This window comes from Cotesia glomerata, linkage group LG1, assembly GCF_020080835.1.
Source record: "Cotesia glomerata isolate CgM1 linkage group LG1, MPM_Cglom_v2.3, whole genome shotgun sequence".
Classification (NCBI taxonomy): domain Eukaryota; kingdom Metazoa; phylum Arthropoda; class Insecta; order Hymenoptera; family Braconidae; genus Cotesia; species Cotesia glomerata.
In genome coordinates this window covers 25,109,033-25,124,910 of record NC_058158.1, presented here as the reverse complement: position 1 = coordinate 25,124,910, position 15,878 = coordinate 25,109,033, and the positions used below count along the sequence as shown (strand labels likewise).

General features: G+C 33.9%; 1 protein-coding gene across 2 annotated transcripts; it reads left to right on the top strand.

The window, feature by feature from the left end:
- The first annotated feature begins 9,716 nt into the window (after positions 1-9,716).
- On the top strand, positions 9,717-12,011 carry LOC123264484. Of its 2 annotated transcripts, XR_006509357.1 has the most exons (3): positions 9,717-10,009; positions 11,330-11,538; positions 11,895-12,011. XR_006509357.1 is itself a non-coding variant. In XM_044727791.1 (2 exons), exon 1 carries the CDS (start codon positions 10,862-10,864, stop codon positions 11,534-11,536), a length of 675 nt encoding a protein of 224 aa, XP_044583726.1. In that variant the 5' UTR covers positions 10,747-10,861; the 3' UTR covers positions 11,537-11,538; positions 11,895-12,011. The 2 variants fall into 2 exon arrangements, 1 of the variants encoding a protein (XP_044583726.1); XM_044727791.1 differs by lacking the exon at positions 9,717-10,009 and having other exon boundaries at positions 10,747-11,538.
- Positions 12,012-15,878: the final 3,867 nt, after the last annotated feature.

The window sequence follows — 15,878 nt, the reverse complement described above, 5'->3', positions numbered from 1 at the left end:
CACGCTAATTGACCTTTTAGGTCTCTCACGATATCTCACTTTCTTACAGCATTCCTCTCTGTCTCAAAGTTTAATTTGCACCTTTAATTTCACTTTACTCCAAAAACACCTCTTTTTACGTATACGAAAAATTCTAACTAATCATATTATTCAAAATCACCTGTAAAATTAGCATTGACACAATCCAGCATTGATCGATATTATTAATGATTGTTCGAAATCTCAAGGAGCAAAAGAATTCTAATTGAAACAATTGATTAGTGACAATAAACCACTAAATTTAGCGATAAAAATAAATTTTGATGGTTGAACAATGACAAAGATACTGATTGTCAATGCTGAACAAGTCAATTCCAGCTTTACAGACGAATTAAAATCTCTCTTGTCATAGATCTGATTGTTAATCTATAAGCTTACTTATTACACAAGATATAAGAACCAGTCAAAACAGCCTACTAATGAATTCCTATCTAAGAATCCTCTGCGACAAATTGATGAAAATTTGAACGAGTTACTAAAAGTCTATAAATACTTAGAGATGTGAATAATCTTCTTTAAGCACTGCAATCTACTCCTCTAAGATATCAACCTTTAAGATTAACCAACTACTACCACAACTAATACTACTATCTAAGTCTGAGAAAATACGTGATACGCTGAAGAAAAGACAACTTAGAACTCGTGTTGTCTTACCTAAACCATTAATATCGTTGTTGGGACGTTTTAGTTCTTAGAGTTTAGGCAAATACGTCCCAGGATGAAAATGTGTATGTCGTTGTCTTGACTTTGTACCTTAGAAGTGAAACTATAGCTAGTGTGTATAGTTGGTGGTTTAGCTCAACAACAAGATCAACAAGAGATAATAAGTAGCAAGAGAGAAAGAGAGGTGTATGTGACAAGTGAGAGAAGTGGCAGACATGGTGGTAGACTCGTGGGAAGGCCAGTAAGAGTTTGCTGGTTTCTGGTTGCACAGGTTGCCTAAATTAATAGCTGATATAAATGATATAACCATCACTGGTAAATATGCTGCGTGTATGTGGTAGAGGTCATATGTTTACACACGGAATCATGGTGAAAATTCTCGTTTAAATGTACTTAACTGGCGTGTAGAATTACTAAATTCCACGGATTACGAGTTGGTTAATTGAAATATGATACTAATTTTAGTAACATGGGCGATCGTTTATTACTTCAGCTTATTTAAGTTAACTAATTCACATTTCAGTACGTAAAGATTCAACATTCATCTTATAAACATATTACTGAAATTCAATTCACTTCAAAGGTTTTTTATCAACTCTCTGTTGTAGAATTGAAAAATTTTTGTTAATACAAATTTATTGTTTTCTGCTTGATTTTCAAAAATCGATTTATTATTAGATCTCGACGCCTTCGATCAATTCCAAAATCTAATTAACTCTCAACCTCCAAAAATTACGTCGGTAGATTTATTCAATAGAGATCGTTGTCAAAAAATTCTAAAAAAAGTGTATTGTCCGATCGAGGTCCAATATTCTGTTACAAGTCTGATCATCAGCCTTAGCTAAAATTTTTCGAGCTTGATAAGGTTTGATTCCACTGCATTTGACGATCCCGTAAGAGGGTCTTAGTGTGTTGTAAACCTTTAGCTTCGAGCGACAGTTTAGTAAACTTGTCTTTGGTTTATCTGGCTCTTGAACTTGTAAGTTATAAAAATAAAACAAAATCTATACCGAGTAAGAATAGAACATAGAATAGTAAAAAATGAATGGAAGGAAAAGGTGCAAAGCCAAAGGAAAATGTAAATGGTTCTGGATCTCTCTTCTAATATGAAAATTTGGGCACTGTTTCCGTCTTGAGAATGCAGCTATTTTGCGAAAAAAAAATTCTTTAAGTGAACAGGAATCAGGTGAAAAGACCAAATTAAACATTGCAATCCATTGAATCGTTGTACAACGTTTCGTCGGTTTTATTCCGACTTCCTCAAGTATCTCGAATATAATGTCAAAACATAATCATACCAATATTCTTTATAATAAAATAATGAAGTACAGTAATACATAAGTCTAAAAATTATTCGAGGTCAACCAATTAATATACACAGTAGATAAAATATATAAAAGATAAAATAACTCAGAATGTTTAAAATTTATCAATAATTTCAAAGTTATTAATAAGTGATAAACACGTAACATATTCACATGTAATTCTCAACTATGATGAATATGACTATGTTTTGATATTATATTCAAGATATCTGAGGAAGTCAGAATAAAACCGACGAAACGTCGTACAACGAATAAATAAGTTGAAATGTTTAAATTGGTCTTTTCACCTAATTAATTTCAAGACCATATTTTTCCAATATGCAATAATTCTTGTTTAAAAAAATTTCTTATAATTCTTCAATTAAAGTCTTGCCATCCTGTGATAAACTGTCTATCAGATAAAATTTAGTAAATTAATTAATTAAATAACTAATTTAATGTCATCTGAATATGACAAAAATGTGTTTTTTTAACTTCCCGCTAAGATAATTGAAAATTTTCAAAAATCGGGAAGTTATTGGTTTTACCCCGTCTTTCGAAAATCGAGTTTTTAACGAATGTTGACGTTTTAAGGTCCTAGGAAGCCTCCCCGAATGTTTCTGTGGTGATGTCCGTATGTCTGTATGTATGTATGTGTGTGTATATGTGTGTGTGTGTGTGTGTGGCCGTATGCAAACCTCTCATAACTTTTGAACGGCTCGACCGATTTTATCGCGGTTGGCGCCATTCGAAAGGGCTTGACCAAACTTAGATTTTGAATACAATTTGGACCGATTCAAACCAGTAGATTTTGAGAAATCTCAAAAAAACTACAAAAAAAATTTTTTTTAAATGTGGTTTTTTTGGAATTACTTTTAAACGGCTTTACTGATCAATTCTAAAAACTAATCAGCTTTTAACATAAAAAACCCACGTCGATCGCCGCTAGCCCGGTCATAATCGGTTCATTTGTTCGTGAGTTATCGTTGTCGAAAAATAACTGAAAAAATTTTTTTTTGAGAATTTGTTACCGGAAGGTTTCAGATTAAAATACAACGTCATACTCGGACTTGTAGACCAGTGTACTCGATGACCGGCAAGGCAAAATGTATACGTGAACAAGTTATCTGGCCGCGCTGTGTTGCTTCGGCAAACTCTGTTTTAGCGCGAGAGCTACAATTTGGGACTGAGTGGAGGTGGTAGGAGAGCACTTTGGGAAGAGCAGGAGTGAGCTCGCTCTCTTCGGTCGTCGGCAGCCAAACGAGTCGGTTGACTCTAGGACGTCGTTGCCTATACGCACAACACCTGGAACGCGTCGGCGATGGTTGAGCGGATGGACAGGCGTCTATCCTTATTGGAGAACGGGAGACTGAGACCAGGTCCTGTTAGAATGGTCTGTGAGGCGTTCTCGGGTTGGCCAGGAGGCCAGGAAGTCGGTGCCGTACTACCTCGTGGATTGGTCAACTTCAACTACAGAAATTCCGTACATGCGTCCATTCACCGTCGAGTTGTTCATCCAGCAGTCAGCAGGCATATCGTCGAGTACGTTTCTTTATAAGTGAGATTTATACTTACTTAAGTGAATTATAATTATAGAGTCAGTGAATTTTGATATTGAGTCTTGGGGATGTCAAGTCATTATTTTATTGTGAATATTTTCATCAATTAGATCAATTGTAAAGTGTACTCGTTGTTTGTGTCGGGTGAATAAACCAGTTGTTAATTATAACCTATCTCTTATCCCTGCAGTCCACCTCTCTCACTCTCAATACATTTCCTTGGGACCAGGAAAATGATTTTCCCACGCCCTGGTCGTGCTAGCTTGGTAGGGAACTCAGCACCAAGAGGCTGAGTTCTCAACATCTTTATTTACTCTTGGTGGCGTGGTTTTGGTGCCAAGTGTTAAGTGGAGTCGTCCCCAGGAGGTCACATACCTGGGCGAGGGCCCCCCTTATAAATTACTTCGAAATTCCTTGTTTGATCAATTTAAATTTAAAGGTTCTTTATGAGGCCTGAAAAACTGCGTCGAATGCCACCAACCGCGTGGAAATTGGTTTATTCATTCAAAAATTATTGCGGTTTTAAAATTTAAGAAATAGTGTTTTATTAAACTTTTACCAGATTTTTGAGCTCGGAGAGCTCAAAATGACGCGAAAATTATATTTTCGGGCTCGAAGAGCTCAAAAACGTAGTAAGTGCAATTTTGAGCGCTTAAATACGAAATTAGCGGGAAGTTGCAGGGATGGCCTTTAGGGTCAACCGTTTTTCTAATTTTTTTTTCTTAATATTCTCCAAATTTCTTGTCAAATCGATTCCTTCCATGTCCCCACACTTGAAAATCTGTATCGAATACCGTAATTTGTTTCAAAATTATGAATTATTCATTCAAAAGATGTCACAATTTAAACAACTCAAAAAATGTGTTCTTTCATGTGAACTTGAAATTTTTTTTTAATTTTTTCGATTTTTGACAAAAAGTCACTGTAGAAATAGGATTTTTATACTTTTAATTTGCTATCAACAATAATTTAAGAAATAAGAATCTATAAAGGGAATAACACTTGAGCTCACATAAACATGTAAATAATTAAGATCAATTTCTGAAAGTTTAATTCTGTGCAAAAAAGTTGTGATAAAATAAATTTTTAATGGGGAAATTCATGAGTTTACAAATAATAGATAATTTGCAGACTATTTGGGGCTACATTTAATTTCGAGAACAATATTTTTCGCACTACACTTCACATACATTGTTTGAAAATTAATTCTCTTCCAACAACGCCCCGGGGAAATTACAAGACATCATTGGTGAGAAAGAAATATAACTTACGTAAGTTATGGGAAGCAAAAGGATTGTATTTACTTTATGTTAGAAGAAAAAACTCAGGGATATTATTCTGTTACAGAAATTGATTAAGTTCCAAACAAATGTTAACTGCTGTGAAGTTTTAATGCTGTACTAAGTTTATATTCTCGTTAGACAAAAATAATTTTCGTAGTTTATGAATCCTATATTCAATAAAATAACGTTTTTTTGTCTAGTATTCTTCTTTTATTATTTAAATTCGCATAGATATTCACTACTGTAAAAAATTATTCGATCCTAAAGTAATGAATAATATGACTTAACTTTTTGATCGAGTTAAACAAGTGATTTATTTGTAGTAAATAGTATATTACACTACAAGGGCAGAAAGTTGAGATTCCTGCACTGCGCGCCATGATGCCCGAGGCCAAAAATACTTTAGTATACTTTGAAGGATATTGACTATAGTCTGAAATTTTTTTTCACTATAGATATCACGGAGTATACTATACGAGTATGTGCAGTTGGTTATTGCTCTTTCCGTGTACGGTCAAACTTCAAACATTTTATTGCTTATGAAATTTTATTGCTGATTGCGTAACAATTGACCCACGGGCAAAATACCTGCAATAAAATACCCTCAACAAAATACAAATAATCCAAAATACCCACAGTTTTTAATACCACCCAATACAAAATACTCGGTAAAACGAACAATTATTTTTAATTTCCCGCTAAAAAAATTCGAAAATTTTTTTTAATTCGGGAAGATTGGTTTTACCCCGTTTTGCGAAAATCGAGTTTTCATCGTATCTCGACGTTTTGAGGTCACAGGAAGCTGTCTATAGAAAGGTGTCCTGACTATTTCCGCGATGGTGCCCGTTCGGCTGTGTGTGTGTGTGTGTGTGTGTGTGTGTGTGTGTGTGTGTGTGTGTGTGTGTGTGTGTGTGTGTGTGTGTGTGTGTGTGTGTGTGTGTGTGTGTGTGTGTGTGTGTGTGTGTGTGTGTGTGTGTGTGTGTGTGTGTGTGTGTGTGTGTGTGTGTGTGTGTGTGTGTGTGTGTGTGTGAGTATGTGACCCTCTTGTAACTTTTGAACGGCTTGACTGATTTCTTCGCGGATGATGCCATTCGAAAGGGCTTGACCAAACTTAGATTTTGAACTTAGATTTTGGACCGATTCGAACCGGTAGATTTTGAAAAATCTACAAAAAACTACAAAAAAAAATTAGGAAAACGGTTGACCCTAAAGGCCATCCCTGCAACTTCCCGCTCATTTCATACACAAAACTGCATTTATTATGTTTTTGAGCTCTTCGAGCTCAAAAATATAATTTTCGTATCATTTTGAGCTCTCCGAGCTCAAAAATCTGTTAGAAGTTAAATAACACACTATTTTTTAAGTTTTTAAACCGCAATAACTTTTGAATAAATTAACCGATTTTTACGTGGTTGGTGGCATCCCACGCAGTTTTTTAAGCCTCATAAAGAACTTTTAAGTTTGAATCGATCGAACATGGAGTTTCGAAGTAATTCTCAAAAAACAATTTTTTCGATTTTTTTCGTTAACGATAACTCACGAACGAATTAACTGATTTCGACCGGGCTGGCGGCAATCGACGTGGTTTTTTGATGTTAAGAGCTGATCAGTGTTTGGAATCGATCAATAAAGCTGTTTAAAAGTTATTCTAAAAAAACCACATTTGAAAAAATTTTTTTTTGCAGTTTTTTTTCGATTTCTCAAAATCTACCGGTTCGAATCGATCCAAATTATGGTCAAAATTTAAGTTTGGTCAAGTTCTTTCGAACGGTGTCAACCGCGATGAAATCGGTCAAGCCGTTCAAAAGATATGAGAGGTTTACATACGGCCGTACACACACACACACACACACACACACACACACACATACACACAAGGAACCAGATGGAAGGGTGGAACGAAGAAGTATTGCCTGGTGGCGACTCTAGACATCAAAAACGCCTTCAACTCCGCCAATTGGGAATGCATCATGCAGGCCCTCCAAGAGAAGAATGTACCAGAATACCTTCTTAAGATCGTAGCAAGCTACTTTGAAAACAGGGTCCTGAAGTATGACACGAAGAACGGTCCGAGGGAGTATGATATTACTGGATGTGTACCACAAGGTTCAGTTCTAGGCCCGCTCCTGTGGAATATTATGTATGACGGTCTATTAAGACTAACTCTGCCAAGAAACGTCAAACTCGTAGCATATGCAGATGACGTAGCCGTAGTGATCGTTGCCAAACACCTTGACGAGATAAACCATATGTTCGATCTCACTTTTGAGCGCGTTAACCGGTGGATGGACACAGTGAACCTGCAACTGGCGCAACACAAGACTGAGGCAGTGTATATTACCAGCAGAAAAGTGGTAGAGACCATTAAGCTGAAAGTCGGCGAACAAGAAATCACATCACAACCTTATATCCGATATTTGGGAGTGATGCTTGATGCCCGACTCAACTTCAAGCAGCAAGTGGAACATGTCAGTGCCAAAGCGTCAGTAGTGAGGGCTAGTCTCGCACGACTGATGCCGAACGTCGGAGGCCCAAAGCAGAGCAGGAGGCTATTATTGTCATCAGTAGTCACATCGGTGCTCACTTACGGAATATCCATTTGGGCCGATGCACTAAAGACGCAAGAATCATGGAGAAAGGTTGGACCAGTATATCGACTGAGTGCCCTACGAGCAGCTAGCGCCTTCCGCACAATATCAGAGGAAGCAGTGTGTGTTATTTTCGGTACTCTGCCTCTCAGAATCCTAGCTGAGGAAAGACGGAACCTATATCAACGAAAAAGGTCAACCACACTGAGCCCTGAAGAACTTAGAAGGGAAGAACGGCAACACAGCATCGCAAGATGGCAACAGGAGTGGAATGCTGCAGAGAAAGGTCGGTGGACGTACCGTCTCACACCTCGGATTGATGTGTGGTTCAACCGGAGTCACGGTGAGATCAACTATTATTTAACGCAGATGTTATCAGGACACGGATGTTACCGGAAGTATCTTCACCGCTTTAAGCACGATGATACCCCAGAGTGCCCGTCCTGTCCAGGGGTCAATGAAGATGCGGAGCATGTTTTCTTTGTGTGTCCACGTTTCAACCAACAGCGCGATGAGTTAGAGAAGATTCTGAAAAAGAGAACCCAACCAGAGTCAATAGTAGAAGCAATGTTGTCGTCAGAAGCTGCCTGGAACGCCACAAGCACTTTTGCTACAAAAGTGCTTACAGAGTTGCGATCCATTGAGAGGAAAAAAGCGAAAGATAGAATCTAAAAGGAAGAAATAACATCTTAGCCACCAGAAGGAAGAGCGGCAGCTAATTCCTCCCCCCGCGAAGAAATGCTTTACGGCGGTACCATGGGGGATCAGAGGATAGAAGAGAAAAGGGTTTAGGGTTTAGTGGGTAGGGGCGTCAGCTTCGAGTTTTAGTATGACGCTGCGTCGAGTCGCCACATATCCAGGCCAAACAGCTATGCCTAGAATCCGTAAAAAGGATTCCCCCCCCCCCTAAGGAAAAAAAAAACACACACACACACACATACATACATACATACAGACGTACGGACATTATCGCGGAAACATTCCGAGAGGCTTCCGAGGACCTTAAACCGTCAACATCCGTTAAAAACTCGATTTTCGAAAAACGGGGTCAAACCAATAACTTCCCGATTTTTGAAAATTTTCAATTTTCTTCGCGGGAAGTTTAAAATTAGGAAAACGGTTGACCCTGAAGGCCATTCCTGCAAATTCCCGCTAATTCCATACTTAGGCGCTTAAAATTGCACCAATGTGACGTTTTTGAGCTCTTCGAGCTCAAAAATACAATTTCTGTTCTTTTAAGCTCTCGAAGCTTAAAAAGATAACTTTTCTATACTTTTGAGCTCTTCGAACTCAAAAGTCTGATAGAGATTTGATAAAACACTATTTTTTGAATTTTTAAACCGCAATAACTTTTGAATGAATACACCGATTTTCACGCAGTTGGCAGCATTCGACACAGTTTTTCAAGCCTCACAAAGAATCTTAGTTTGAATTGATCGTGCTAAGAATTTCGGAGTTATTCCAAAAAAACACTTTTTTCGGTTTTCTTTCGTTCACGATATCTCTCGACCGAATCAACCGATTTTGATCGGACTGGTGGCGATCGACGTGGTTTTTTGAGGTTAAAAACTAATTAGTTTTTGGAGTTGAACCATCGAGCCGTTTAAAATTTATTCCAAAAAAACCACATTTGAAAAAAATTTTTTTTTCAGTTTTTTGAAGATTTCTCAAAATCTATATATCTGAATCGGTCCAAATAGTTTTCAAAATCTAAGTTTGGTCAAGCCCTTTCGAATGTCATCAACCGCGATGAAATCGGACAAGCCGTTCAAAAGTTATAAGCGGTTCACATACTTTCACATTCACACACACAGAGTTGCAAATATTGAGTACTTTTTTTAATGCATTCCTTCTTCATTACTAAGTATTACTTGAATTAATAATTAAAAAAAAGGAAAATAAAGAATATATATTATTTTTACTTAGAATTCTTGACATTATTAAGTATAACATTATTTTTTATCTAGTAACAAATAAAATACTAGTAACTTTTTATTTTTATTTTACGAATTTACCAATATCAAATATTACTGGCCTGAATAATTAAGGAAAACAAATATTAAAATAATATGCTTTCATATTACTTGACATCAGTAGCCGTTATCGAAATTTATTTTAATTCAATTCATTTTTTTTTAGAACTCCATACTCGAATGTACATAAAAAAATTTACCGCCTCAGAAGCTTCACAAAAGTTTTTTAATATCATGAGTAAAACCTCTTCTATTATGGCAATTAATAGTTTTACTAGCAACTTGCACTATGTGACTACCGAAAATTGCTAATTAAAAATAAGTAAAATTATGCTTTATTAAGGGGCACAACTAGTGTGAAATTTCGAAAAAATCGATTTTTTTTTTTTTCATATTTCGGTAGATTACACCTTTAAAAATAACATATTAAAATTTCAAATCGATATCTCATATAGTTTTTGAGTTATAACATTTTAAAGACCAGCCGCTCGGCAGCTAGAGAGTCCCATTAGCTACGAGACGTACCTGAGGTATTGTTCAGAGTCTACTGTCCCTTCCAGCCCCTATAACACGATTCCAGTTTCTATTGTTGGCTCTCAGGTATACTAAAATATATCATTATAATAATTTCTAGAAATTTTTCGTTTACTGCCACGTAAATTATTTTCGGAGCCAGACGCATTTAGTCTCATTGTGATCGTTGTATCGAGAGCATCATAATTTTACACGTGCTATTTTCTTGAAAATGAGTGATCAATCTTCATATTCTAATAAAAAAGGAACTCACAATGTTCCTAAACATCGATCAATTGCGAAAAAACGCAAGTTTACCGGAAATAGATTTACATTTGAGCAATCTACTGCGAATACCAGTACGTCCGCAGAAAAGTTATTACATAATAATGACAATAATGTTGTGATTGACCCATCTCATGGATATTGTATTTTGCAATTTTTATCAGTTTTTAGTGCAATTAGTAATTTAGTGGTGTGTAAAACCTGTCAAAAAAAAGTTACTTTCAATCAAGCAAGTCCAAGAGGCCTAGGGTTCAAAATTGCTATAATTTGTGAATGTGGCAATTCGTATATTAATTCTGGACCAATGATTGATAACGCATTTGAAGTAAATAGACGTATTGTTGCTGTGATGCGTCTATTGGGCATCGGAATAAATGGGATAAATCTTTTCTGTGGATTAATGGATTTAGCATGCAAATTTTACGACCAAACTTTTGCGGGATGTTTTACGAATTTACAGATTGCAGCCGAAACCATTTGTAAGCTCAGTATGCAGCAAGCTATAAATGAAGAAAAAGAGCTTACATTTAAGGAAGAAAATTCGGAGACAAATTTGACTGTTAGCGGCGACGGTACCTGGAAAAAACGTGGCCATACTTCCCGTTTTGGAGTAGTTACGCTGGCAGGAAAATACAGCAAGAAAATTCTTGATTCATGCGTAAAATCTACATATTGTCAGAGTTGTGTTTTTTGGAAGAAAAAAAAGATAGCGAACCTGAAGCTTATGAGGAATGGCTATCATTACACGAAGAAGAATGTGATGTCAATCATAAAGGATCTGCCTCAAAAATGGAAGTGGATAGTGTAAAAGACATGTTTGGTCGTTCCATTAGTAAATATGGTGTAAAATATACCCGCTATATTGGTGATGGTGATAGTGCTACCCACAAAGGACTTATAGATTTGAATCCTTATGATATTCCTGTTGCTAAATTGGACTTATCTCGACATGAATTGCTTGATAGATGTAAAGGTAACAATACTCAAAACAACAATGAAAGCTACAACGGTTTACTTTGGCACTTTTCACCCAAGCATCTTCATAATGGCTTCAAAACTATTGAATTGTCAAATAATTTCGCAACTGCAATATTTAATGACGGTTATTCGTCAATTTTGAAGATGTTCAATCTAATGGGAGTGATAGTTGGACCTGCAGCAAGAGATTTTGCGGCTCTTAAGGACAACACGAGAATACGAATCGCTGATCATCGCCAAAGGGCTTCTTCAAAAGAAGGTCGATCCTCTCGAAGAAAAGCTTCTTCAGCTGAACAAGCCCTTTTCGAAGAAGAGGAAGGTGAATTATATGGCCCTGGAATAGCAGATTAGCTGTAAGTATGATTTTAAACCACTTATAACAGTGAAAACGATCATTTTATCTTTAAACGCGTTTTTCTCGAAACAGCATTTTCCGAATTTGCTGCAGTGATTACTCAAAAACAAATGATCCGATCACTATCGAATTTTTTTTACATGTTCTATATATAGTTCTCCGTACAATGACCTATCGATTTTTTGATCTGATCAAAAAATCGAATTTTGGCAGGCCAAAAACGACCAAAATTTTGGGTAAAATTCGTCTATTTTTTTTAAAACGCCGCCATATTGTCAATTTTTGATTTTTTTTTTATCGTAGGTCATTGTACAGACAATTTTATCTAGTTTAACGAGAATTTTTTTTTTTTAGATTTCATCCACGGAGAAGGCCGGAATCACTGCAGCAGTGAAGGACCTTTTTTTTTTCGCGCCGTTGGAGATCGACGATAACTTAAAAAATATTTAATTTTTTTCTTCAAAAATTTCACTATAAATTCTTAAAACATGTATAAATAATTTCTTAAAATTTTGAAATAATTGATAAAGTATTTTCTTTAATAAAAATTCCCAAAAATCACCTTTTTTTTAGGCCGTTACACTAGTTGTGCCCCTTAAATAATGACATATTAAATTGCACTGTACTTTCTTAGCTATTGACATTTTTAGGTATATAAACTCATCTCGATGATACACTCATTAAGAGCCTTCATTTGAGTACCCACATGCATTTTTTATATATTTTACATATATACATTAGGGTGCTTCATTTGAGACGACTATTTTTTTTTCTCACTCCATTGACGAAATATTGTTCTTTACATAGAAAAAAAAATTCTCACCAAAGGATAGTTCTTAATTTCAATTTTAAGTACTCGCTGGATGAATTTGAAGTTTTCTTATTTAATTAACCCGTTAAAATCATTTTTTTTTTTGCTTAAATTATCTATAGCATAGCGACATTTCATGATATTCATTTGACCATGGGCGGAAGTTGTAGAGGGATCCTTCCTCTTTAAAAGCTCTGACAGCTTATTTCCAATTTATGAGCTATCTCGCCAGTAAAAAATTGTATATTTGATTTTTGCTCAAAAGTCGTGGTTTTTTGATTTTTTCTCCTAATCTATTGATCTGACACCAAAATTGCAAAGGACATTTTTTGTAAAGAATTTAATTTTCTACAAGATAGATTGAGTACTTAAAATTGAAATTAAGAACTATCCTTTGGTGAGAATTTTTTTTTCGATGTTAACAATATTTCGCCAATGGAGTGAAAAAAAAAATAGTCGTCTCAAATGAAGCACCCTAATATACATATATATATATATATATATATATATATATATATATATATATATATATATATATATAAATATATAACTAAATGATGTGGGTACTCAAATTAAAGGTCTCGATAAGTGTAATGTCGGGGTGAGCTTATATCCTTGAAAATGTCAATATTTCACAGGATATTTGTTAAATTACACTGTACTTTTTTAACTATTGACATTTTAATAGATATAAGCTCGTTATGATGTTACACTCATCAAGAGCTTTCATTTGAGTACCCACATGCATTTTGATATATTTTTCATATATACATATATATATAATATATATAAATATATGAAAAATTGATGTGAGTACTCAAATGAAAAGTCTCGATGAGTGTAATGTCGGGATGAGCTTGTATCTTCAAAAAAGTCAATAGTTCACAAGATACAAGGTCATTTCTTAATTATTTTTGTTAATTAAATTACACTGTACACGGAAAAAAGAAAACTCGAAAAATTACAGTAAATAATGCAACGTGGCGCTTCGTGATGAAAACTGGAAAAATTACAGTTTCAGATTTTAATTATTACAGATTTTATAAGAATTACATTGTAAAATGTAATATTTACATTACAAGCTCTGAATATTAAATTAAAAAATTGAATTTAGAAAAATGTTATTTCAAACTGTAATTTTTCTAGTTTTGATTACGACGGGACCGATTTTACATTTTATACTTTAAATTTTCGAGTTTTCTTTTTTCCGTGTACTTTCTTAACTATTGACGTTTTTAAAGATATAAGCTCATCCCGATGTTACACTCATTAAGAGCTTTCATTTGAGTACCCACATGCATTTTGATATATTTTTCATATATACATATATAATATATAATATACATAAATATATAAAATATATGAAAAATTGATATGGGTACTCAAATAAAAGGTCTCGATGAGTGTAATATCGGGATGAGCTTATATCTTTAAAAAAGTCAATAGTTCACAAGATACAAGGTCATTTCTTAATTATTTTTATTAATTTAATTGCACTGTATTTTCTTAACTATTGACATTTTTATAGATATAAGCTCATTATGATGTTACACTCATAAAGAGCTTTCATTTGAGTATCCACATGCATATATATAATATATATAAATATTAGGGTGGCGCAAAAAAACCGACTATTTTTTTTTTTTGAGTCTCGAGTCAAAAAATGTTAGTTTTTGATGTTTTAAGAGCCCTCACCAAAGGACAGCTTAAAAAAAATTTTTAAGAGGTCACTCCAAATTTTTTAAAATTTCAAAAATCGTCAAAAATCGAATTTTTTTTTTTTTTTAATTATTTTCCTCGTTACGGTTTAATTTTATAGACCAAAAAAAATAAGTTTCTGAAAATTTCAGTTCAAAATTTAAATTTTGAAAGGTTGCTCATAATTTATTTAAATTTATTAGTGCATTAGTTTAGATTTTTTTCGAGCGACCTTTTACAATTCGAATTAAAATTCCATGCATTTTTTTTTTTTTTATTTAGTACCATAATCGATAAAAATACAGCACGAGATGAACTAAAAATCAAGCACAATACAAAAAAAATAATTTTTTTTAATTTAATAAGTTTATTTAATAAACTTCCAACCGTGGATTCGAATCCCAAGCTGGTCTTAGAAACCAGCTTGGTTGAGATTTGACTTTGCTGCATAGTTTAAGATTTTTACAAACCAAAAAGACCCCAACGTACCACTCCCAACAGTTAAAGTCGGCGATATGACTAATTAAAGAAAAAAAAAAAATTATGAGCGACCTTTCAAAATTTAAATTTTGAACTGAAACTTTCAGAAACTTACTTTTTTTTGGTCTATAAAATTATACCGTAACGAGAAAAAAAATTAAAAAAAAAAAAGTTCGATTTTTGACAATTTTTGAAATTTTAAAAAATTTGGAGTGACCTCTTAAAAAATTTTTTTTAATCTGTCTTTTGGAGAGGGCTCTTAAAACATCAAAAACTAACATTTTTTCACTCGAGACTCAAAAAAAAAAAAATAGTCGGTTTTTTTGCGCCACCCTAATAAATATATGAAAAAATGATGTAGGTACTTAAATGAAAGGTATTAGTGAGTGTAACATCGGGATGAGCTTATATCTTTAAAGGTGTCAATAGTTCACAAGATACACCGTCATTTCTTAATTATGCAGCTTAAGCTAGAGCATTTTCGAGTCCAGCCTCAATACTTATTAATAGAAATCAACTATTGTTGAGAATGACATGAAACCTTGAAAAGGCACAAATTCCGGATACAAAATTGTTCTTCTCTATTCATAATATAGATTATAGTATAAGAATCTTCCTATACTTTTTTAAGAATAGTTTCGATAATAATGATAATAATAATTTTTTCTCGCATATTCTATAAACTCACATTAAGATGATCCTCTCCACATTGCTTTCTCAATCCTTTCCTACCAATATCCTGTTACGTGAATGTGGAACGCTTCACGTAATAATTACCGTAACTCCTATTCTTTCCCGCTTGACAGCATTATTTATATTTGTATAATAATATCGATAATAATAATAATAAACTATTCACACAAACTTATTGGAACTATTCCATTCTTTTATGGGAATAGTTCCTATATTATGATGGATAAAAATGAAAAATATTAATACTTTATTGAATTGTAAAATAGAATCATAAATTATCATTTTATTAAAGTAATTTGATCATCGAGTATTTTTTATTTGTATTTCCTATCACATCATTAAATTGAAAATTTTTATTTTTACTTTAAATTTGTCTCAGTATTAAATACCGATTATTTTTATTTATGGGTAATTTCAAACACAATTAAATTTTTTATTCTTACTGCAAATAAACCTCAAATAAAAAATACAATTTAATTGTATTTTAAATGTTCTCCATTAGTAAATATATTAAATATTGTAATGTCAGTATTTTTTAATTAGAAATCTTACAACTCTGCACACACATACATACAGACACAGTGACAACCGCGGGGATAGTCAGGGAAGCTTCATGTGACCTTCAAACGTCGAGATCTGATGAAAACTCTTTTTGC